A 26680-nucleotide genomic window follows, 5' to 3' on the forward strand; every position below is an offset into this window, starting at 1 on the left:
ATTTAGCTAGTTATCTCCTCGGCAGGAGAAGCAAAGAGTGCCCTCTAAAATCAGCCAGTATTGACTTCCTGGAATGTGGAAGAAAGTTTCTCAAGTGTGGACAACCCAAGAATGAGTCAGGGGCCAAGAGGAAGGCTTTGAACTATTTAGAAAAAGTCCTAGGTAGAGAGGAAAAGCTGATAAAAAGTCCAAACTCAGCAGTTGTTGGTTGTTGGGTTTTTCTTTATAATATGCATTACATAAAGTTTACTGTTTTAACCATTTTAAGTGTATGATTCACTGGTAGTAAGTACGTTCACATTGTTGTGCAACCATCAGCACCATCCATCCATATAACACTTTTAATACTGCAAAATAAAACTCTGTACTCATTAAACAATAGTTCCCCATCCCTCCCTCCCTCTGGCAACCACTGTTCTACTTTCTTTATACTCTGCTGCTGCTGCTGCTGCTGCTGCTAAGTCGTTTCAGTCGTGTCCGACTCTGTGCGACCCCATAGACGGCAGCCCACCAGGCTCCCCTGTCCCTGGGATTCTCCAGGCAAGAACACTGGAGTGGGTTTCCATTTCCTTCTCCAGTGCATGAAAGTGAAAAGTGAAAGTGAAGTTTCTCAGTCGTGTCCAACTCCTAGCAACCCCATGGACTGCAGCCCACCAGTCTCCTCCGTCCATGATATTTTCCAGGCAAGAGTGCTGGAGTGGGATGCCATTGCCTTCTCCATCTTTATACTCTAGGTACCTCATATAGGTGGAATTGTACGGTATGTATTCTTTTGTATTCAGCTTATTTCACTTAGCATAATGTTTTCAGGGTTCATCCACTGTTGTGACATGTATCAGAATTTCTCTCCTTTTTAAGGCTGAATAATATTTCATTGTATATATATATACATATATATATATATATTTATATATATATCCAAATGAACAGATATAGCTAAAGACATGATTTATTTATCCATTCATCCATTGATTTGTACTGTTTCTACCTTTTGGCTGTTGTGAATAATGCTGCTAAGAACATGGGTATATAAATCTCTGTTGGAGTCCCTGCTTTCCATTCTTTCCATTTAGAAGTGGAATGGCTGGATCATATAGTGTTTCTATTGTTATTTTTTGAGGAACTGCTAGATCATTTTCCATAGGGTCATCACCATTTTACATTCTCACCAGCAGTGCTCAAGGGTTCCAATTACTCCACATCCTCATAAACACTGGTTTTTGTTTTTTTGTTTTTTCTTTGTTTATTTTGGATACTAGCCATCCTAATGATTATGAAGTAGTATGTCATTGGGATTTTGATTTGCATTTCCCTAAAGTGATGTTTCAGAGAAGGCAATGGTAACCCACTCCAGTAATCTTGCCTGTAAAATCCCATGGGCGGAAGAACCTGGTAGGCTCCAGTCCATGGGGTAGCAAAGAGTCGGACACGACTGAGTGACTTCGCTTTCACTTTTCACTTTCATGCATTGGAGAGGGAAATGGCAGCCCACTCCAGTGTTCTTGCCTGGAGAATCCCAGGGACGGGGGAGCCTGGTGGGCTGCCGTCTATGGGGTCGCACAGAGTCGGACACGACTGAAGAGACTTAGCAGCAGCAGCAGCAAAGTGATGTTTAACACCATTTGTATATCTTCTTTAGAGAAATGTCTATTCAAGTCCTTTGCCCACTTTTTAATGAAGTTGTTTATTTTGTTGTTGTTGTTGAGTTACTTATCTGTTTATTCATCTACCACTGTTTCCCCACGATATCAAGCCTCCTATATGAGGTTGTCCTGTAACTGGGTCAAGTTCCTAATGTAGAATATGAGATTCCATTGCCTAGAATGAATAGCAAGGCAGCCATTCTCAGGTGCTTTTGTGGGGAGAAGCTGTGTTTACTATAAAAAATTAAACTCTGCTCTGTGAGACAAGCAGCTATGAAATCCCTGATTTGATGTCCTTGCAGTGCAAGAAACACGGCTTAGACCTTTTAGAAAACTAGACAGTATAGTTCCTAGGGCTTGGATCCATCACTCCTGACCATTCTCTGCCCAGAAACAGCCCTAACAAACGTCTAGCCTGATTCCACTGCCTGAGGACTCTGAAGGTAAGTGTGGGCAGCTCGGGGATCATGACCCAAAGAAAGAAGATCAGGAAAGGAGAAGCAGGGTATACATACAAGTTATGTATACAGACTTGTATACATAATGGCTTTGTAAACTCTAAAGCCATATGTAATTGGTGATAGTTATCCCTGTCCATGTTTATGGAACCTTGATGAGGAATTAGAACCCACATCAGCCTTTGTGATAAATGGAGAGATTGATGGAGCGTTGCTCCAAGGAAGAAAAGAAAGAATGTGAAAACCATACTCACTCTTTTTCTCTTCCCAGTTCCTTGATCTTCTTTTTAAAAATTTAGTTACTTTACAATGTTGTATTAGTTTCTGCTGTAGAGTGAAATGAATCAGCTCTGTTTATACATATGTGCCCAGTTGCTCAGTCGTGGCTGACTCTTCGCGACCCCATGGACCGTAGCTTGCCAGGCTCCTCTGTCCATGGAAATTTCCAGGCAAGAATACTAGAGGAATTGCCATTTCCTTCTCCAATGTATACATATATCCTCTCTCTCTCTCTCTCTCTTTTTTTTTTAAATTTCCTTGCCATTTAGGTCATCACAGAACATTGAGTAGAGGTTCTCTTATGATCTTCTAATAAATTTATTTTGTGGCTTCAGGATTTGTAAGGTGTTTTGTTTTGCTTTTGCGGGAGTGATAAATATGTTGTGGTAGGAAAGCATGAAAGCTTGAAGAGCAGTTGCTGTGAATGGCTAAACCAAAGGAAGATTTATGTCTAGCCTGACAGCAACTCAACTCAGCTTCCTTTCAACCTGAGACCACACTTTCTTCGCAGAAAGTGATTGTTCCATGGCTCAAAGTGGTGCTTTGTTCAGGTATTGCTATATTCCCCCTGGCTTCACAAAGCAGTGTTCCTATAGATTATCCTGTTAGGTATATGAAAGTAGCTATGCCCGCATGTGTGGCTTGTGATGGACTTTTGCCTGAGTCTTTGAAAAAGAAAGTTGATAAATTAATGGTTCGGGGAAAGGGACAGGTTGGTATATGTAAAAGCAGTAGAAAACATTTTTCCTACAGTGCTGTTAATTAAACAAAATTTGAATTCTGTTGAAATCTGTTAAAGTATGTACTAAAATATTTGCCTCTGCCCTTCTCCCTTCTACTCTAAATGACTTGACTTGTCTATATTACAAAATTGCATTTCTTTATCCATTGCCTCAGGATATTATTATTTGTATTTTTTTCAGGACTCCTTCCTGGTAATCAGGGTAGGAGGAGAGTGAATTCTGTGGGAAAACCCCACAGAAGCTCCACAGTGGATTGAGAGTTGGGAGCAGAGGAACAGGAGAAGACTGGGATGTGTGGGGGCAGGGGAATGGAAGTTTTGAAAAGGAGTAAGAACAGTGGCAGAGATGGAAAGCAGTGAAGAGATAAGGAAGAAAAGGAAGTCCGAAAAGAGAGAGACTAATGAAGGAGACAAAGGGATGGGGAGGGGAGAAGGAAAAGAGGCAAAGAGAATTAGGAAGAAGTAAGAGGGAAAGGGGCCATCTGGGTAGGCATTAGTCATGGCAATCCAAGATATGCTTCTGTTCACTGAACGCCTTTGCAAGTCAATAAGAACTGTGAACTTCCAGATGTTCAAGCTGGTTTTAGAAAAGGCAGAGGAACCAGAGATCAAATTGCCAACATCCGCTGGATCATGGAAAAAGCAAGAGGATTCCAGAAAAACATCTATTTCTACTTTATTGACTATGCCAAACCCTTTGATTGTGTGTATCACAATAAATTGTGGGAAATTCTGAAAGAGATGGGAATACCAGACCACCTGACCTGCCTCTTAAGAAATCTGTATGCAGGTCAGGAAGCAACAGTTAGAACTGGGCATGGAACAACAGACTGGTTCCAAATAGGAAAAGGAGTGCGTCAAGGCTGTATATTGTCACCCTGCTTATTTAACTTCTATGCAGAGTGAATCATGAGAAACGCTGGGCTGCAGGAAGCACAAGCTGGAATCAAGATTGCTGGGAGAAATATGAATAAGCTCAGATATGCAGATGACACCACCCTTATGTCGGAAAGTGAAGAGGAACTAAAAAGCCTCTTGATGAAAGTGAAAGAGGAGAGTGAAAAAGTTGGCTTAAAGCTCAACATTCAGAAAACTAAAATCATGGCACCTGGTCCCATCACTTCATGGCAAATAGATGGGAAACAGTGGCTGACTCTATTATTTGGGGCTCTAAAATCACTGCAGATGGTGACTGCAGCCATGAAATTAAAAGACACTTACTCCTTGGAAGAAAAGTTATGACTAACCTAGACAGCATGTTAAAAAGCAGAGACAATACTTTGCCAAAAAAGGTCCGTCCAGTCAAGGCTATGGTTTTTCCAGTAGTCATGTATGGATATGAGAGTTGGACTATAAAGAAAGCTGAATAATGAAGAATTGATGCTTTTGAACTGTGATGTTGGAGAAGACTCTTGAGAGTCCCTTGGACTGCAAGGAGATCCAACCAGTCCATCCTAAAGGAGATCAGTCCTGGGTGTTCATTGATAGGACTGATGTTGAAGCTGAAACTCCAATACTTTGGTCACCTGATGCGAAGAGCTGACTCGTTGAAAAAGACCCTGATGCTGGGAAAGATTGAGGGCAGGAGGAGAAGGGGACAATAGAGGATGAGATGGTTGGATGGCATCACCGACTCAATGGACATGGGTTTGGGTGGACTCCAGGAGTGATGGACAGGGAGGCCTGGTGTGCTGCGGTTCATGGGCTTGCAAAGAGTCAGACACAACTGAGCAACTGAACTGAACTGAAGGACTTTCAAAAATTAGTGCTGACTCATTAAGTAGGGAGACTGGTAGCTAGAAGTGTCTTTGCTGAGAAGCATGGTGTTGCCAATGAGACCCCTGCACTGAGTGGCAAATTAAGATTAGAAGGCTTTAAGTTCCATCCCACTCCAACTCCAAGCTTCCCTGAATACACCCTTTTATATCTGTGGTGTGTGTGTGTGTGTGTGTGTGTGTGTGTGTTCCTTTTTCAAATAAGAGGAAACTGAACACAGGGGATGAAAGATTAAATTTGCTTTTTTTGCTCACTTCACTGTTATACCCAAAGTCAACCCTTGCTTTTCTTTACATTTTAATTAGTTTAAAATAAAGATTGTTGAGTTTTGTCAACAATGTTTTTTCTTTTACCTCCAACTGGATAAAATATCAAACTTTACTGTGATCAGGAAGTAATTTATGTAAGAAACATAAAACAGTCTTAACCAACTGACTGTCACTGTAAGTTGAAAGGACTTGGACTTACTTTGATATATTGAAAGATTCAGAGCTTTTTCTCAGCTCGTTAAAAGCAGAGTGTAGACTACAAGGCTTTTGAGGAATAAGCCCTCAACTTTTCAAAGACCAGCTGTCAATTTGTTGTTACTTTTTTGTTTAATTTTATCTATAATGGACATGGGGGCACAGAGAACATGAAAGTATAACATTTTAGCCATTAAATATTGGCTGCTTCTTATGGACTTACATAAAGCAGCCTTGTTCATTCACTAATATTCAAAATACCTTGTTTCTCTTCATGATGAGTATAGAGGAAATCCCTAATTCTGTATTCCAGAGATTATATGTGCATAGAAGAGAAGGTGGGAGGCAACAAAATTGGCCTGCTCAGATGGACAGGGAGACCTGGCGTGCTGCGGTTCATGGGGTTGCAAAGAGTTGGACACGACTGAGCGACTGAACTGAACTGAACTGATACAACTCTTCCATGAAATGGATCAGTCACATCCCTCTCCTCAGCCTTATAGAGGTGTAGATCATATTGTATTATACTTCTTTGCCCATCCTCCACAATACAGACCTACAGACTGCAAGTATGAGGTCATTAAGTGCAGAGTTAATTAATTTAGCACTTTTCTGTATATAGGAAGATGCAACTTTGAGGTTCCATATTCAATTCTATGAATGCTGAGAAAGATGAGGAAATTTCAGAAGAAACGTTTTAAGTTGTCAGAGGTTGGTTCATGAACCTAAAGGAAGGAAGATGTCTCTGTAACAGAAGTGCAAGATGAAGCAGCAAGTGCTGATGTAGAAGCTGCAAGAAGTTAGACAGAAGATCTGGCCAAGATTATTAATGAAGGTGGCTGTATGAAATGAGATGTTTTTCTTTTGCCCCCAATTGGATGACATATCAACCTTTACTGTGATTGGGAAAAAATAACTTATATAAAAAACATGAAGCAGTCTTAACCAACTGACTTCAGAAAACAATCTCCAATCACAGTAAGCAGAAAGGACTTGGGCTTACTATGATATATTGAAAGACATATCAGTGTGGACAAAACAACCTTATATTGGAAGAAGATGCCATCTAGGAGTGGGGTGCCATTGCCTTCTCCAGGACTTTCATAGTTATAGTGAAAAGTGAAAGTCACTCAGTCTTGTCTGACTCTTTGCCATTCCATGGACTTTACAGTCCAGGCCAGAATACTGGAGTGAGTAGCCTTTCCCTTCTTCTGAGGATCTTCCCAACCCAGGGATCAAACCCAGATCTCCTGCATTGCAGGCAGATTCTTCACCAGATGAGCCATAAGGGAAGCCCTCATAGCTATAGAGGAAAGTCAGTGCCTGACTTCAGAACTTCAGAAGATAGGCTGACTCTCCTGTTAGAGACAGCCAATGACTTTAAGTTGAAGCCAGTGCTCATTTATCATTTCAAAAATCCAAGGGCCCTTAAGAATTACATTAAATTACTCTGCCTGTGCTCTATGAATCGAACAACTGAGTCTGGATGATATCAAATCTGTTTACAACATGGTTTACTGAACATTTTAAGTGTACTTTGAGGGTTTCAAGACTTCGTTGAAGGAAGTAACTAGAATTGGAAGTAGAGTCTGAAAGTGTGAGTGAATTACTGCAATGGTCAAACTTGAACAGATGGGGAGTTGCTTTTTATGAATGAACAAAGAAAGTGGTTTCTGGGGATGGAATCTACTCCTGGTGAAGAGACTGTGAAGACTGTTGAAATGACACCAGAGGATTGAGATTATTACATAAACTTGGTTGATTAAGCCATGGCAGTGGTTGAGAAGATTGACTACAATTCTGAAAGAAGTTCTATGGTGGGTAAAAGATAACGTTGCCATTGCATGTTACAGAGAAATGACTCATGAAAGGAAGAATCAATTGATGTGGCAAACTACACTGTTGTCTTATTTTAAGAAATTGCTGCAGTCACCCCATTCTTCAGCAACCACCACCCTAATCAGCCAACAGCCATCAACATCAAGGCAACACGCTCCACCAACAAAAATATGATGACTCACTGAAAGCACAGATTATGGTTAGCACTTTAAGTAATAAAGCATTTTTACTGAAGATATGTGCATTGGTTTTTTAGACATACTGCTATTTTATACTTAATAGACTTCACTATGGTATAAACATAAATTTATAACTACTGGGAAACCGAAATATTTGTGGCTCACTTTATTATGATATTTACTTTATTGCAGTGGTCTGGAACCAAGCCTGCAATATCTCTAAGGTGTGGCTGTATAGTGTCTGTCATTCCAAAGTTCCTTCCAGTTTCTTCTATCACCTCTATACTTAGAGCTCTCCTTTATAGCTGTTTGTGTTTTCCTGTGTGTGTCTTGGGGATTCCCAGGTGGCACTAGTGGGAAAGAACCCACTTGTCAAGACAGGAGAAGTAACAGACATGGGTTCAATCCCTGGGTGAGGAAGATCCCCTGGAGTAGGAAATGGCAACCCACTCCAGTATTCTTGCCTGGAGAATCCCATGGACAGAGGAACGAGGGGAATTACAGTCCTTAGGGTCACACAGAGTCAGACACGACTGAAGAGACTTACCATGTATGTATGCATATGTGTCTTGGGCTTTAATCTCCTTGATCAATCTAATTTACAATAATCTTCAAAATTTCTTGTCCATGGATGGTAACTTTTAGTTGTCAAACACTGTTATAGAATTATCATTCTCATTATTATATCTGTTCTTCATCTCTAATGATTTAGTATAGTATTGGGAGTAGGTTCTTGTGCTCAGTTAACATGTTGATTCAAACTTGAGTTTTTGTTTTCCGTCCTGATAATTTGGAAAAGATGCCTTCTCTATACATTGTTATCCTTTGTGTTAGCTAATTTTGATCTCTTTAATTTTTTTCCTGTTCAATTTTACAAATAAAAGTTCTTCTGTTATGGGAATCCATGGGAAAGTGTTTCTTCTTCTTCTTCTGCGTCGCTTCAGTCGTGTCCAACTCTGTGTGACCCCATAGACGGCAGCCCACCAGGCTCCCCTGTCCCTGGGATTCTCCAGGCAAGAACACTCGAGTGGGTTGCCATTTCCTTCTTCAATGCATGAAAGTGAAAAGTGGAAGTGAAGTCGCTCAGTCGTGTCTGACCCTTAGTGACCCCATGGACTGCAGCCTACCAGGCTCCTCCACCCATTGGATTTTCCAGGCAAGAGTACTGGAGTGGGGTGCCATAATAAATAAACAGGGTTATGAAAAACAACAATCACCATTTTGATTTTTTAGCTCTTTCCCCTTATTATTTATTCATCACTTATTTAACAAATGTTTATCGATCATGTCTGCCATGCATATAGATTTAGGTAAGATTGTAGAACTCAAAGAGCTCAATTTAGTGAAAAAGACCAAAAGGTAGAAAATTAATGCATGATCAAATAATGAATTTGCATGTCCTTGAAAGGGAAAAAATATAAGCCTTTATGTTACTATAGAAATAATTTTCATTATGGGTCCGGTAAAAAGAGTGAAAATTTCCTAAAAGAGGGACACCCTTAAGTACCATTGGGAGAACTGTAGTAGGCATTTTTTTTAAAAAAAAAGGCAGCTGTGTAGCTGGTGTTTTATCTTTCAATTCAAGGTGTGCTCAGATGGATAAGATCTTCTGCAATTGTTGTAAGAATTCTGGAGATAATTGAGAAATTCTGTTCCCTGTTGAGGTTATGGCCATTGCAGATCCCTCCCTGTGTTCCTTTTGAGTGAGGTAGACATTAAATAAATGTTGCAATATGACTGTACTGTCTTGGTTTTCTAGGCAGTGCATCATTAAACAATAGGAGAGAAAAAAGTTTTTTCTTAAGTGTTTGGTTTTTCTATCAGGGTAACAGTAACCTCAGAATATGTTGGGAAGAATTTCCATCTCTTCCATTTTCTGGAAAAATTTTTATGGAATTGATAATGTTTATTTCTAAAATCAGTGCAAAGAAATAGAGGAAAACAATAGAATGGGAAAGACTAGAGATCTCTTCAAGAAAATTAGAGATACCAAGGGAACATTTCATGCAAAGTTGATCTCAATAAAGAACAGAAATGGTATGGACCTAACAGAAGCAGAAGATATTAAGAAGAGGTGGCAAGAATACACAGAAGAACTCTACAAAAAAGATCTTCATGACCAGATAATCATGATGGTATGATCACTCACCTAGAGCCAGACATCCTGGAATGTGAAGTCAAGTGGGCCTTAGGAAGCATCACTATGAACAAAGCTAGTGGAGGTGATGGAATTCCAGTAGAGCTATTTCAAATCCTGAAAGATGATGCTGGGAAAGTGCTGCACTCAATATGCCACAAATTTGGAAAACTCAGCAGTTTTCCAGGCCACAGGACTGGAAAAGGTCAGTTTTCATTCCCATCCCAAAGAAAGGCAATGCCAAAGAATGCTCAGACTCTACCACAAAATTGCACTCCTCTCACATGCTTGTACAGTAATGCTCAAAGTTCTCCAAGCCAGGCTTCAACAGTACATGAACCATGAGTTTCCATATGTTCAATCTGGATTTAGAAGAGACAGAGGAACCAGAAATCAAATTGCCAACATCTATTGGGTCATCAAAAAAGCAATAGAGTTCCAGAAAAACATCTACTTCTGCTTTATTGACTATGCCAAAGCCTTTGACTGTGTGGATCACAATACTGTGGAAAATTCTGAAAGAAATGGGAATACCAGACCACCTGACCTGCCTCTTGAGAAATCTGTATGCAGGTCAAGAAGCAACAGTTAGAACTGGACATGGAACAACAGACTGGTTCCAAATGGGGAAAGGAGTATGCCAAGGCTGTATATTGTCACCCTGCTTTATTTAACTTATATGCAGAGTACATCATGTGAAATGCTGGGCTGGATGAAGCACAAGCTGGAATCAAGATTGCCAGGACAAATATCAATAACCTGAGGTATGCAGATGATACCACTCTTATGGCAGAAAGCAAAGAAGAACTAAAGAGCCCCCTGATGAAAGTGAAAGAGAGTGAAAAAGTTGGCTTAAAACTCAACATTCAGAAAGCTGAGATCATGGCATCTGGTCCTATCACTTCATGGCAAATAGATGGGGAAACAGTGGTAACAATGACAGACTTTCTTTTCTTGGGCTCCAAAATCACTGCAGATGGTGACTGCAGCTGTGAAATTAAAGGGTGCTGTTCCTTGGAAGAAAAGCTGTGACCAACCTGGACAGTATATTACAAAGCAGAAACATTACTTTGCTGGCAAAGATCCGTCTAGTCAAAGCTATGGTTTTTCCAGTAGTCATGTATGGATGTGAGGCTTGGACTAAAAAGAAAGCTGAGAGCCAAAGAATTGATGTTTTTGAAGTATGGTGTTGGAGAAGACTCCTGAGAATCCCTTGGACTGCAAAGAAATCCAACCAGTCTATCCTAAAGGAAATCAGTCCTGAATATTCATTGGAAGGACTGATGCTGAAGCTGAAACTCCATACTCTGGCCACCTGATGCAAAGAACTGACTCACTGGAAAAGGCCCTGATGCTGGGAAAGATTGAAGGCAGGAAGAGAAGAGGACAACAGAGGATGAGATGGTTGGATGGCATCACAGACTCAATGGACATGAGTTTGAGTAAGTTCCAGGATTGGTGATGGGCAGGGAAGCCTGGCATACTGCAGTCCATGGGTTCGCAAAGAGTCAGACGCAACTGAGCCACTGAACTGAACTGACTTCTAAAATGTTGCCACCTAAACTTGGAGTTTCCTCTGTGTTAACGTTTTAAATTTAAAAGTTCATTTCCTTTAATTGATATAAGGGTATTAAGTTTACCTGTTTCTTGTTGAGTGAGGTTTAGTAATTTTATTTTGCAAAAGTTGTCCATTTTATCTACACTGATTAATTTCAACTTATTCATAATATTACCTTCTTTATGGTTCATTTTATGTGACTTTATAGAGTTATTTATGTGAAGAGTTGACTCATTGGAAAAGACTTTGATGCTGGGAGGGATTGGGGGCAGGAGGAGAAGGGAACAACAGAGGATAAGATGGTTGGATGGCATCAATGACTAGATGGATGTGAGTCTGAGTGAACTCTGGGAGTTGGTGATGGACAGGGAGGCCTGGTGTGCTGCGATTCTTGGGGTCGCAAAGAGTCGGACACGACTGAGTGACTGAACTGAACTGAACTGATAGAGCTTTTTTCAATTTGTGTCTTTCTTTTTTCATATATGTATAGCTGAAAATTTATCAATTTTATTGATCTTCCAAAAGAACCAGGCTTTTGTTTCATTGTTAAATCTTCTTGGTATTTTCAATTTTTTCTTTAAATGAATTCTGGTCTGTATTTTTTCCATTTCTCTAATTTGAGCTTATCATGCTTCTTTTTAAAAAAATATTCTACATTCTTAAGTAGAAGTTTAGATTATTTAAGACTTTGTTGCTATTGTTCAGTTGCTAAGTTATGTCCAACTCTGCGACCCCATGAACTGCAGCACACCTGATTTCCCTGTCCTTCACTATCTCCCGAAGTTTGCTCAAACTCATGTCCATTGAGTCAGTGATGCCATGAGTAGGCTCTTCAAATCAGGTGGCCAAAGTATTGGAGCTTCAGCATTAGTCATTGCAATGAATATTCAGGGTTAATTTCCTTTAAGATTGACTGGTTGGATCACCTTACTGTCCAAGGGACTCTTAAGAGTCTTCTCCAACACCACAGGTCAAAAGCATCAATTTTTCGGCGCTCAGTCTTCTTCATGGTCCAACTCTCACGTCCATACATAACCACTGGAAAAACCATAGCTTTGATTATATGGACCTTTGTCCACAAAGTAATGTCTGTGCTTTTGAATATGCTGTCTAGGTTTGTCATGGCTTTTTTTTCCAAGGAGCAAACATCTTTTAATTTCATGGGTGCAGTCACCATCCGTAGTGATTTTGGAGCCCAAGAAAATAAAATCTGCCACTGTTTTCTTCCCCTACCACCATCTGTTTGCCATGAAGTGATGGGACCAGATGCCATGATCTTAGTTTTTTGAATGTTGAGTTTTAAGCCAACTTTTTCACTCTACTCTTTCACTTTCATCAAAAGGCTCTTTAGTTCCTCTTGGCCTTCTGCCATTAGGGTTGTGTCATCTGCATACCTGAGGTTATTGATATTTATCCCAGCAATCTTGACTCCAGCTTGTGATTCATCCAGCCCAGCATTTCACATGATGTATTCTGCATATAATATAAATAAGCAGGGTGACAATATACAGCCTTGACATACTCCTTTCTGAATTTTGAACCAGTTCACTGTTCCATGTCTGGTCCTGACTGTTGCTTCTTGACCTGCATACAGTACCCACTATATAGCTGACATGCTGCTGTCTCTAGGATTCTGAGAAAATATTTAATTATATTATCTCGGGTTAGAGGATCTTCTGTACAAAATTAATGTGAATATCATTATATTATTTTAAATCTCTAAAAGTTCTTTGCTTCTATTTATAATTATAGAGAAATGAATAAAATGAGCGAAATGTTTAATCTTTATTTCTGTCGTAAAATTAGTGGCTTTGAAGGAAAGATTTGTGAGCAAAGGAGATAATTATTTTTCATGCAGTAAAACACTACACAACAACTTAAAACTATGCTTTAAAAGAGTATTTAATATAGTAAAACGTGATTTTGTACAAAAAGCAGGATGTAAAACTGTATAAAGAATACTATAAATATTATCAGATCTATATAGGTAGATGTGGTATAGGAAAGAACCAGAAGAAAATATTGATGACAGTTATATCTCAGTGGGACCCTGGTGATTTATTTTCTTTTTAATATTAAATAACTAACAGGAAACATTTTGTTATTATATGAGTGATGAGTATCATTAAAATATCAAGTAAAGAGTTTAAATAATTTTTTCAACCTTCACAAAGGAAAAAAAATTACAAGGTTTACATTTGGATTAGTAGGGTGTATTTATAATGATCCCTTTAATGTTTGAAAATAAACTACTGTAGGCAGGTGAATTTGAATGATGAACATGTATTAAGCAGCATTTAGTAGAGATGAAACTTTGATACATCAAAGTATGGCACCTGGACTGGGAGCATCAACATCCCCATGGAAACTTGTTATAAATGCATGTTTGTGGGCCCCACCCCAGACCTAAAGAATCAAAACTCTGGAAGTGGGGCTCATCAATGAATGTTTTAACAAGCCCTCCAGGTAATTTAGATGCATGCTTCAGTTTGAAAAATGCTGCTTTGAATTCTGAGTACTGATCTAGATCAGTTTCTTAATTTTATCCTAGAAAACTTCCAGCTCACATTTCTTTTCTCTCTTTTTGTCTTATTTCTTCCTGTTCTTCTGTCTCTCTCTCTCGGCCTTTCTCTAGACCTAGTTGTATTTTTTGTTGTATGTTTTGTTTGTTCATATCTTTACCTTGTTTCCCCAAAATATTTGAGGCAGCTTACAGAGATGCATATTAGTACAATATACTAACAATGGCACTCATTTAGTGCTCTTTATTTTGGGGGCACTGTTCTAAGTACTTACATCAGTTCAGTTCAGTCGCTCATTGTGTCCGACTCTTTGCGACCCCATGAATCGCAGCACACCAGGCCTCCCTGTCCATCAACAACTCCCAGAGTTCACTCAGAATCACGTCCATCGAGTCAGTGATGCCATCCAGCCATCTCATCCTCTGTCATCCCCTTCTCCTCCTGCCCCCAATCCCTCCCAGCATCAGAGTCTTTTCCAGTGAGTCAACTCTTCCCATGAGGTGGCCAAAGTACTGGAGCTTCAGCTTCAGCATCATTCCTTCCAAAGAAATCCCAGGGCTGATCTCCTTCAGAATGGACTGGTTGGATCTCCTTGCAGTCCAAGGGACTCTCAAGAGTCTTCTCCAACACCACAGTTCAAAAGCATCAATTCTTCGGCACTCAGCCTTCTTCACAGTCCAACTCTCACATCCATACATGACCACAGGAAAAACCATAGCCTTGACTAGATGGACCTTAGTCGACAAAGTAATGTCTCTGCTTTTGAATATGCTATCTAGGTTGGTCATAACTTTTCTTCCAAGGAGTAAGTGTCTTTTAATTTCATGGCTTCAGTCACCATCTGCAGTGATTTTGGACCCCAAAAACATAAAGTCTGACACTGTTTCTACTGTTTCCCCATCTATTTCCCATGAAGTGATGGGACCGGATGCCGTGATCTTCGTTGTCTGAATATTGAGCTTTAAGCCAACTTGTTCACTCTCCTCCTTCACTTTCATCAAGAGGCTTTTTAGATCCTCTTCACTTTTTGCCATAAGGGTGGTATCATCTGCATATCTGAGCTTATTGATATTTCTCCCGGCAATCTTGATTCCAGCTTGTGCTTCCTGCAGCTCAGCGTTTCTCATGATGTACTCTGCATAGAAGTTAAATAAGCAGGGTGACAATATACAACCTTGATGTACTCCTTTTCCTATTTGGAACCAGTCTGTTGTTCCATGTCCAGTTCTAACTGTTGCTTCCTGACCTGCATACAGATTTCTCAAGAGGCAGGTCAGGTGGTCTGGTATTCCCATCTTCTCAGAATTTTCCACAGTTTATTGTGATCCACACAGTCAAAGGCTTTGGCATAGTCAAGAAAGCAGAAATTGATGTTTTTCTGGAACACTGTTGCTTTTTCCATGATCCAGCAGATGTTGGCAATTTGATCTCTGGTTCCTCTGCCTTTTCTAAAACCAGCTTGAACATCAGGAAGTTCATAGTTCACATATTGTTGAAGCCTGGCTTGGAGAATTTTGAGTATTACTTTACTAGCGTGTGAGATGAGTGCAATTGTGCGGTTGTTTGAGCATTCTTTGGCATTGCCTTTCTTTGGAATTGGAATGATAACTGACCTTTTGCAGTCCTGTGGCCACTGCTGAGTTTTCCAAATTCGTGGCATATTGAGTGCAGCACTTTCACAGCATCATCTTTCAGGATTTGAAACAGCTCAACTGGCATGCTGTCACTTCCACTAGCTTTGTTCGTAGTGATGCTTTCTAAGGCCCGCTTGACTTCACATTCCTGGATGTCTGGCTCTAGGTGAGTGATCACACCATCATGATTATCTGGGTCATGAAGATCTTTTTTGTAGAGTTCTTCTGTGTATTCTTGCCACCTCTTCTTAGTATCTTCTGCTTCTGTTAAGTCCATACCATTTCTGTCCTTTATCTTACTTAATTTAATTTTTAATAACAACCCTATAAGGCAGTTGTTGTTATTATTATTATGCCCATTTTACAGACAAAGAATCTAAAGCATAAAGACTAAATACTTGCCCAAGGGCATACAACTATTAAGTGGCAGAATCCAAGCAATCTTTTTCTAAAGTCTGAGCCTTCAACAAGTTTACAGTGCTGCTGTTTAAAAATAAGATTAGTGAAGATTCAAGGATGAATGCCAAGTAAAGGAGCAAGGATGAATGCATAATCTGTTCTGCAGAATTTTGCAGAGTTGATAAGCTTGGCCTGTAGATTTGCCTCTAGATCCCAAACAGTGTGAAAACGAATGAGCTGCAAGATTTACAGTCACCAAAATGTGGAAATGAACTGATTTTCTTTTAGGAAGGTCACTGAAAGAAATCTCATGTTGCTCTCCATTTGCACGGTGATTTTCATTTCATTCATTCACTCTGTATTTGTTTATACAGTAACTACCTCTTGAGCACCTCCTATTTGTTAGGCTCTTCGCTTTTTGCTCGTAGATGGAAGGAATAAAACAACCCATGCCCCAGAGATACCCAGAGCATGTGGTTAAAGAACAATTGTATATCTTACTTGTGCTTTCTCCCATTTTATTCCTGAATGTGCAGTAGAAAATAATGACAGGCACGAATGGGCTTGGAACAGGTTCTGTGAGATGAGACCTGAGGGAGGGTTAGAAACCACTAGAAAGAAACAACCATTTGAACTGATAGTGCCTGGTCACAGAAACATCATTATTTCCAAATTACATCTTTCTGTGTAATCTGTAACCTGAGGCTGCCCCTGGACAAACTGGACACTGTACTTTAGAAGATTCCATGATTCTTTAGAGACCATGTGGCTGCAGGGATGAAGGGTAGGAGGGTGGTAGGAGGAAACAAAGCCGGCTGGTTTCACCAAAAGTCTGAAATCTATGTGCGTGTACATGCATATCTGTGCATATATGTGTCCCATTGGTAAGAGAGTGTTCCTGGCTGCCTGGTCAAAGTGTTCCTTGCTCCTTCTGAAAATACACCCTAGAAGTTATAAATGCAGTTTGCATAGTGGTGATAACAGGGAACAGAAAATAATTATTGAGCCACCTTGTGTTTCATTTTTAATTTGCAGTAATGGGTCTTATAGTCATCTTTTCTGGACTGCTTTTGAAGAGAAAGAAAAAGAGCAAATTCATTTGGAAGTCTTAATGTAGCACCTGATTATTTAATAGATTCTAACATATTTAGCAAGGGTTTGAAAGCTTTGTTAAGGAATAAGCATAAAGGTCTTAGACCTTTCACCCAGAGAGTAGTGCTTCTCTGGCAGTAACAAAACTAACTCTTCCCCAAAGGGTTTTGCATGGAACTTTTAAAGAAGCTGTCACAGCCTGAGGTTCCTAAGCCAAAGCTGCTCCCCTTACTTTTCTTTATCGTCTTTCTCTCTTGCAGTCCCAGCAGAAGTGCATCGTCATCTTTGCGCTGGTGTGCTGCTTTGCCATTCTCGTTGCATTGATATTTTCAGCTGTGGATATCATGGGAGAGGATGAAGATGGACTGTCAGAAAAAAATTGTCAAAATAAATGTCGGTAAGAGGTAACAAACAGAAATTTAAAAATTCTCTTTTAGGGAGTGGGTGAGAAAATCAGAGGGGGTCTTGGACAGTGAGAGAAAAATATCATAAACACACATGAGCACCTAACTGCCTATTGGCTTAAGCTGAGGCATGAGTCGCTGTCCACTGGTGATTTTATGTTTATTTAGACTAAGGGAATAAAAATGAGTCATACTTTAATTCACTTTACAGTTTGGGCATATTCTGTACAGAAGTGTGGTTGACAAAATGAAATTTTGCAACAACCTGCGTTTCTGGAGACCTCTGTGTATGAGGTTTTGATTTGTTCTATAATAAGCTCAGCAGTAATGAAAGCCTCAACAGACTGAGGACGCCGTGCTAGCTGTTGTTGATCAGAAGTTAAACACAACATCTCAGGGAAAATTCCAACTTAAAATTAGGGATCAAATAAATAAGCGTATCTATGAGAAGACATGCACCTCCTCAGTCTGTCCCAGTTTAGCACAAAGTATTTTTTCATCCAGAAATTACAACAGCTTTAGTGTTACATATCGGTATTGTTTTTCTTCAGGTACACTAAATAACATTTCCCTAGGGTCGCTTCTGACTGCAGAGCCATCACAGCATGGTTTTATCCTCATAAATCTCTTCATCCAACTCCTCCCTAGGTGCTACTTTGTTTTTTGAGGTTCGTAGGAGGGTGTAAAAAAGTACCAAGAAGGGGCAGGGAAACAAGACGTTTATTTTTATGTTTGTGGGCTGCAGAGTCGAAGTGAGGCCATAAAATTACATGGTTATTGTGAATTAGTGCTAATAATGAATTTTGAATATTATTTTTTCCCTTTGAAAAGCGTTAGTCAAAGCGCCCCTCTTTTCTAGCTTAAAATCAACCACAGCCTAGTAATGGATATGCAAGTTTTATCCTAGATATTTTGCTTTGAGGGTTGACTGTCTGACAGGAAAAAAACATCTGGATAAGACAGTAGAAATTTGGTTGTTGTTTTTTTTTTTTTAACCCATAATACATTATAGTTTAATTACCAGGCAACAGTACTGTATAGAGCAAAGGGTACAAGAGAGAAATCAGTATACATTTTAGGTTATTCCTTCATGCTAGATAGATGTTCCTAAATATGTCTGCTTCCCAGACTGAATTTGGGAGGAAAATTATATTGGGGTTATCAGGAAAGCAATAGAAAAACAATAGATCATCATCTTCCTCCTGAAAACTCTCTCTACGTCACTACCTTGTACTAATCCTGTTACATGACACATGTAAGCATACTGTGGGCAGGGGGCCAATGACTCATACTTATTCACCGGGGTGGCTTGCCCCTCTCTCTCACCTCACCTGTAATGAAGACTGCTGAGTACTTTAAATGGCAAACTCCAGAATCTAGAAGGCAGCTTTGTAAAGGTCAAACTGTAATGACCTCCTTAAGACAAAATACCCAGGACCTTTTAACAAACGTTACGAGGTGTGTGTTTTTTTACAACAAAAAAGGGGAAACCTTCAAATTATGCCTATTTTCACTTGGAGAAATCTATTATAAAATTTAATCTAATTTTAATTTTCAACTCATACAACTGGAATTTGACCTGGTTATTTTTTCCATCTTAATCAATAACTAAATCCTGATGACTCAGTATTGCTTCTCCCTTCATCTAGAATGCAATCTATTTACCAACCAGTTTCCTGCTTTCTTTTCCTTGGGTAGTTGCAATTATCACCTTGATCTCTAGGTTGCATGTGCTAAGTTGTTTCATTCATGTCCAATTCTTTACTACCCTGTGGAGCATAGCCCACCAGGCTCCTCTGTCCATGGGATTCTCCAGGCAAGAATACTGGAGTGGGTTGCCATTTCCTCTTCTAGGGGATTTTCCCAACCCAGGTGTCGAATCCAAGCCTCTTATATCTCCTGCATTGGCAGGCAGGTTCTTTACCACTGGTGGCACCTGGGAAGCCCTGCAACTCTTTTCCAGAACTTGCAGCCCCTCCAGATCTTCCTTCTTCTACAATCGCTTCTCCTGTGTCTTGCATTTCTTTCCTCCTGCATTCTCAGCCTTGTCACTTTTGTATATCTGCCTAGGTTATATCTGGCTTCCTCCTGTCCTCATCCTGAGAAGCTTCTGCTTTTTCTCCTCTCTTCAGAGCACAGGGTGGAGGCAAGGCAACTGCAATTTCCTAAACCCCAATCCAATCCCAGTCTCCAGTGGGACAGTCCATTTCCCCACCATCAGTCATTCTCATTTTAATTTGATGAACTTTTCTTATGTCAGTCACTATCTCCTTATCACTATAGGCAACATTACCTTCCAACTTCCAAGACTCCCTTCTTTTGTACCTGGCTAATAGACCTTCTGGGCTGGGACGATGGCTCAGCAGTAAAGAATCTGCCTGCAATGCAGGAGATGTGGGTTTGATCCCTGAATCAGGAAGATCCCCTGAAGAATCAAATGGCAACCCACCCCAGTATTCTTGCCTGGGAAAGCCCATGGACAGAAGAGCCTGTCCGGCTACAGTCCATGGGGTCGCAAAATAGTCGGACATGACCAAGTGACTAAACAACAACAATAGGCCTTCCAACCACCAGTTCCATCTCTTGCCATCATCGTTAGTAACTGTAAAGTTTATTTCCAGTACCCTAGCTTTACTGTATTTAACCACTTCAAGTCAGTAAATTTAGTATCCACTTTGCCTTGGCACCTGCCAGCAAACTAGACCTCCCAAGTAGCCTAATGTACCGAAAGACCATGGACTTTAAAATTTGAAAGATTTGGATTCAAATTTACATCCTGCCACTTACTGACTGTGTAAACTTGGGCAAGATATGTAATTTATGTTATTCACCTTTTTGCATAGCAACAAAGGACTGAACAAGGAGTCGCAACATAGTTCATGAGACAGTCATGGTGATTGTGGTCAGGAGTGCAGTGGGAAAGTCAGAGGAGGTTTAGGGGAGTGGCCTGGCAGAGTAGAAAGAGGAAACCTGGCTTTGGATGCCACTCTACTCATGATGGGTTATGAAAACTGTTTTAGTTTTATTTCCCTTAAAATGGTAGATTAAACAAAATCTCTCCCACAAGGTTTTATGAGGCTTCAGTAAATTGTATAAATCTACAACCAAGCCACAGGAAACTCATAACAAGCAATATATAAATGTGAGCCCCCTCCCTGTCCCTTCCTAAGCATACAGAATCCCCCTTCTCTATTCGCAACTAGCTTCCTATTACCCTGCACCTTCACACTCATCCTGAATCTACTGTTCATCTTGATTTTAGTAGTCTTTGATACTGTGGAGGTAAACAAAGAGAATGAACATATGAGAATGAGTGATGTAAACATGAGAACCGAGCTATTGATTCAGAGCTTGCTGTGGCAAGGCAGTTCACCTCGGTCACTTGTGTTTCAGCAGAGACTCAGAGGCAGGCAGCGGAGGGGGAAAGCTTCGTAGTGCTGTGCCCTGTGGGCCTGGGAGAGCTGGAGGCAGGCTAGCTAGAAGCAGGCATCCTACGTGATGGGTTAGGGGTACATATTTGTTTTCTCTGGTTGGTTCTAAATTGGAAGTAGGGACAAAAATTAGGGAAGATGGCAGTTATGAATTAAGTTATGGCTATCTTGATTTCAGAAGTTATTGTTTAGTTTCCTGGATTATTATTAGAGATAGCAATCCTCTTTCCTGCAGAAAGAGCAATCCTCTTTCCTACTTAGAGCAGGCTGACTTCCTGGGCTGGTTATTGTAGATAAGAAGTTGGTTTCCTGGGCAGGTTGCTGCAGGTTATGAGGTCAGAGTTCTACCATATATATATATATATATATATACACACACACACACACACACATACATATATATATATATATATATAAATATATATGTGGACTGGCCATTACTGATTTGCATATTCAATCTCCCATTTCCCTAAACCTCCTCCTATACTCCCAGCCCCTTCTGGTTTCATTTTGTTTTTATCCATTTCTTAGACCATGACCAGTGTGTCTTGGATACTTACTGTAGCATCCTGTACTCTTACTTGCCTCCTTGGATCTTGTGCCTCAACCATGCTGCTAGTTCTTAAACTGGTTGACTCCTAGTCCCACCCATCCTATTCTCAGGGCATCCTCAGCCATTGCTCACCCCCGCCAGCATCTTGCAGAGAGAGTGAGTTCCTTGTTCTTCAGTCCTAGGTTCCTCCGGACAGGGATGCCCCAGGTAAAAGAAGTAACATTGTTTGGAGATGCACCCACCGAGTCCGCTGGTGCTGATGTAGACTAGGAGGGAAAACTGCCAATCTGCAGAAGCCCTAGCATACCAGTCTCAACTTAGCCCTTCTCTACAGAGTTCTAGTCCTCCTCTCATGACCTTCTCCTGTCATTAACCTTTCCAGCCTCAAGGTGGTGCTGAGGAAGTCACATGATGCTCAGCTTCCGGTTACCTTTTACTCACTCACATAGTTTTCTTTTTATGTTCTTCTCCTTATATGGGCTTCCCTGATAGCTCACATGGTAAAGAATCTGCCTGCAATGTGGGAGACCAGGGTTCAGTTCCTGGTCAGGAAGATCACTGGAGAATGGAATGGCAACCCACTCCAGTATTCTTGCCTGGAGAATCCCATGGACTGAGGAGCCTGGCAGGCTATAGTCCGTGGAGTTGCAAAGAGTTGGACACGACTGAGCAACTAATGCTTTCACTCGCAAAGTTTTCTTTTTATGTTCTTCTCCTTATGGTGTCATTATCCTAAAGAGTGCTGCTTGCTCAGTGCAACCTTTGCTGAGATCTCATTACCTTGGTAATTAAGCTCCCTCTGTGTTTGTAGCTTCCTCACTCCTGAAAGTTGAAAGAATACAAGACATCCTACAGTCTGTCAGCAGCTTCTCACTGTTTTGACAGCCCCTTTCCAAGGTCTCTTCACCCAGTGTATTCTTTTCTATATATATTACTTTAATTCATTTTATCTCTACTAGCTAGCCTAGATACCTTTCTGTCCTCTGAAAGATTCCTGCTCTAAGTCATACTGCCCACTCAACATGTCTTTCTTTGTTGAGTCTTTTATATGTCCCCCTAAAACATGTATCTCCCAATAAATAATATCCAGTTTGTGATTTATTATTTCCTGACTTATTTTATTTCTCTTCTTTGTTTTATTAGTTAGCTTCTATAATACTGTTCTAATAGTAGAATAATGATACCCTCGATTATAGTTTTCCATATGAGTCAATAAAATAACTGCTCTAAACACATCTTCCAAAGTGTATTTCAGCCAACCTCAGTTTTCATGCCCAGAAACAAGGTTTTTTGACCTCAGTAAATGACTTTGACCTATTTCTTTGTCTCTTTGTACTAAATTTATGTGTACTTTCCATCATTTTCCTGTGTGTTTTTAATTGCTGATTTAGTCCCTAGTAATATAAACCTCCACGTCACTTGATCACCTGAGAGGGTGAAAGGCAGATTTTCTAGTTTTACCAAGAAACTATATTTCAGTAGGCTCTGGGGCATTACTGAGAATCAAGAATGACTTAAACGGCCAGTTGAGATTGTATACATCCTGTGTTTGGGCTAATTTGTGGTTCACTAGTGGCCCTAATTATTGTTTTACACCATTCCTGCAAGATGTAACTATGCACTATGATGTTTCCCACATGTCACATCCCCAGGGACCAGAGATGCTGGAACTTACCTCCCACTGCTGCTCACATGCAGAATGCCTGCTCACCTGTGGAACTCACCCATTTGGATGAGAGACCTCCATTTTTCATTTTGCAGTTACATCTATCTCTCCTGGACGAATCCTACATCAGTTGTTTTGGATTGTTACTGCCCCACTAGAAACATCATTAGACACTTACTAGAAGATGGACTTTTCTTTACCACACCTTGTGGATAAATGCACACAGAATCACTTTTCACCTTGCTCCTTTTCCGTCTCAAGTCCAATTCCCATAAACTATAGTAATGTAAACTCTCAATAAACAAGCTAAATAAACATAAATTTCTAGGTTGGCTGTTGTTGGCTTTTAAACATATTGATGGATGTTTGCCATCATTTCTATCCAGGTAATTATTAATTATGTCAACCCCTGCTCCTGGGCTTCCTCACACTTGCCTCTCATCCTTGTGAATCAGTCCTGGGTCTGGGTGACTACTAGCCTGGTTGGGCTCACTCACAAATCTGTATATCCATTTTAGCTTATGCCCATTTGGTCTGAAACATAAAGGGAATGGACCAACTCAGTCTCTCTTTCTCTCTCTCCATATAATCCCCACTATTCCTGAACCCAGTAATTTGCTTTTACCGTAAAGTGAATGAACTTGGGTCTGTATAAAATGGGACCCATGTAATATTTTAGGCTGGGTAATTAACATATAAGTTACTATGTGTGTGTTCAGTTGCTCAGGAATGTCCAACTCTTTGCAACCATATGGACTATAGCCCACAAGGCTCATCTGTCCATGGGATTTTCCTTGGCACAAATACTGGAGTGGGTTGCTATTTTTCTACTCCAGGAGATCTTCCTGACCAAGGGATCAAACCTGCATCTCCTGCATTGCAGGTGGATTCTTTACCACTGAGCCACCAGGGGAGTAGGTAAGTTATAATAGTTGTTCTCTAATAAAGGGTGGCCTAGACCACCAAGGTTTGGCTAAAAAAAGTATGGTAAGGGCAGACTCACTTTAATAGGGCACCTCCACCACCAACACACACACACTTTATATAGATTGTATAAATTTTACAATTTCTCTGTTAGAAAGCTGGCTTCCCTATTTTATGTTTTTCATACCTCTGTTTTCTGAATTTCCTTCTCTGATCCATTATTTACTTACTTTAAAATAATATGCTATATTCATGAAAGTGCAAAAATGTTACTTGCTCAGTCGTGTCTGACTTTTTGCAACCCCATGGACTATATAGCCTACCAGGCTTCTCTGTCCATGAGATTCTCCAGGCAAGAACACTGGACTTGGAGTGGGTTACCATTTCCTTCTCCAGGGGAATTTTCCCAACCCAAGGGTTGAACCTGGCTCTCCTGCATTGCAGGCAGATTCTTTACCATCTGAGTCACTGAGGTATCTATATATTAATAGCCCACTTGCATCTCCAAAATACGACATATATACTTTGGATCATCAATATATAACATTTCTAGAAGATAGTATTGAGAGACCTCTTTGTGCATTGACAATCACTTCCTGGTAGTTTGTACTTTCTCTCTGTATCATGACCTTAGAGCTACTTTAACAGATACAACTTGCTCCAATAGACTATAATCATTGTTTTCCCTTTTAATGCCCTTTTTATTCTTGGCTAGTAGGAGCTGTCTTCTGTACATTTGGACATTATTCTAGATTTCTCTGAGAGCAGCCTTACCTCCTGGAAGCTGCAAGCTGTTCCAGCCCCATTTTGAATTTTCTGATTCTGAGACCTGGTGTTTGTCTCCTGTCTGATGAGCCCTGGTTCCTTTCGTGGAGCGTTCTGTTAAATATCGAAACTTTGAGTTCTAAGAGTGTCATTAAGTTATCCCCCAAGGATATTAGTGATGAGGGTACAAGGACACCGGAGGAAAGGTTTTGAAAGTTGCTTTTGTGACTGAGTAGCATTCCCTCACCCTTTTTCCTTTCCTTCCTTTCATACTATGGAAATAAGAACATGGGCTATAGGGGCCACGTTCCCTGTGTTTGAATTTGGCTGTACCACTTAGGAGACTTGCAATTTGGGGCAAATTTCTCAATTTTATTGCCACACTTTTTTTCATCTCTATAATGAGGACAGTTATGATGTCCTATTTGAAAGGTTTCTGTAAAGACTAAGCATGTTGATGCAAGTACCTTTCAAACAATAACATTTGTCATATGGTAAATACACAGTAAGTGTTGACTGTTCCTTTTATTAAGGGACACAAGTTCATTATAAGTATTTGCAGTCCCCTTTTACATTCCATTTAACTTTGCTCCAAAATAAGAGTCTTTTCATCCATTTTTTTTATCTTATTCTTAATCTACAAATTTTTCCTCTGTTTAGATTCACTTTGATCTGCCATGGTTTATATTGACAAACCCAACCTTGTTTTTAAATTAGTGTTGCTCCCAAATTTAGAAGACTCAGTTTTTGGCTTCATATTTGACATCTGCATGCTTTTCTGTCTAAAGAGAAAGAGAAACATTAATCTACAGCCCCCACCCCCAAGGAACAGGAAAGAATATAAAAGCCTAGAGCACCTGGTACTACAAATAGATTTCTAATGTACTAAACAACACTGACTCGATGGACATGAGTTTGAGTGGACTCCAAGAGTTGGTGATGGACAGGGGAGGCCTGCTGTGCTGTGATTCATGGGGTCGCAAAGAGTCGGACACGACTGAGCGACTGAACTGAACTGAAACAATCATGATGAAAGGTGGACTAAGGCAAAAACTGGCTCTAGAGCTTTTGTTTCACATTTTCTCCTCGTTTCTCCATTTTAGCTCACCATGAACCTGTTTCCCTTACAAATTTCTTAATGTAATTTTCCTTTTATAATGCCAGTATCAAAAGTGAGCCATTTTACCTATTTCTTTTTTAATTGAAGTATAGCGGTGCTTAGAGGTAAAGGAACATGCCTGCAATGCAGGAGACTCGGGTTCGATCTCTGGGTTAGGAAGATCTCCTGGAGATGGAACTGGCAAGCCACTCTAGTATTCTTGCCTAGGAAACCCACGGGCAGAGGAGCCTGGAGGGCTACAGCCCACAGGGTCGCAAGGAGTCAGACATGACTTAGCAACTAAACAACAACATAGTTGATTTACAAAGCTGATTTACAATACTATATTCATTCTGAGTGTGCGATGATTCAATGATTGAGTATATGATGATCCAATTCAATATTATTGAATCAAAAAAAGGATTCAATAGTTTTATAGATTATATTCCATTTAAAGTTATTATAAAGTATTGTCTATATTCCCCATGTTGTACAATAATATATTCTTGTAACTTATTTATTTCTAACTTATTGTACCTCTTAATGCCTTAGCTCTATCTTACCCCTCCCCATTTTCCTTTCTTTACCAGTAACCACAAGTTTGGTCTCTGTATTTGTGAGTCTGTTTCTGCCATCCATCATCCATATTGTTGCAAATGGCAAAACCCCATTCTTTGTTATGCCTAATATTCCATTACACACACACACACACACACACACACACATACACACACACACACACACACACACACATATTACGTTTAGTGGCTAAGTCACGTCCAACTCTTGGTGACGTTATGGCCTGTAGCCTGTCAAGCTCTTCTGTTCCTGAAATTTTCCAGGCAAGAATACTGGAGTGGGTTGGCATTTCCTTCCATACATATATGTATCACATCTTTATCCATTCTTCTGTTGATAGTTTCTTAGATTGCTTCCATATTTTGGCTATTTTAAATATGCTGCTATGAACGCTGGGGTACATGTATGTTTTGAATTACTGTGTTTTCTTTGGATTAGATACACAGGAGTAGAATGGCTGGATTAGATGGTAGTTCTGTTTTTAGATAAACTTCCATACCATTTCCCACAGTGGCTGCTTCAATTCACAGTTCCACC

At 40.1% G+C, this 26680-nt stretch overlaps 1 protein-coding gene across 1 annotated transcript in view; it reads left to right on the forward strand.

The window, feature by feature from the left end:
• The window catches only part of PLD5 (phospholipase D family member 5), a 415451-nt gene that overhangs the window by 174513 nt on the left and 214258 nt on the right, over positions 1-26680 (forward strand). Inside the window, exon 2 of the mRNA XM_018060274.1 lies at positions 16983-17119. Within this exon, the coding sequence (XP_017915763.1) occupies positions 16983-17119 (137 nt within the window). The remainder of the gene's footprint in view (positions 1-16982; positions 17120-26680) is intronic.

Source organism: Capra hircus, chromosome 16 (assembly GCF_001704415.2).
Source record: "Capra hircus breed San Clemente chromosome 16, ASM170441v1, whole genome shotgun sequence".
In the NCBI taxonomy this organism is placed as follows: Eukaryota; Metazoa; Chordata; class Mammalia; order Artiodactyla; family Bovidae; genus Capra; species Capra hircus.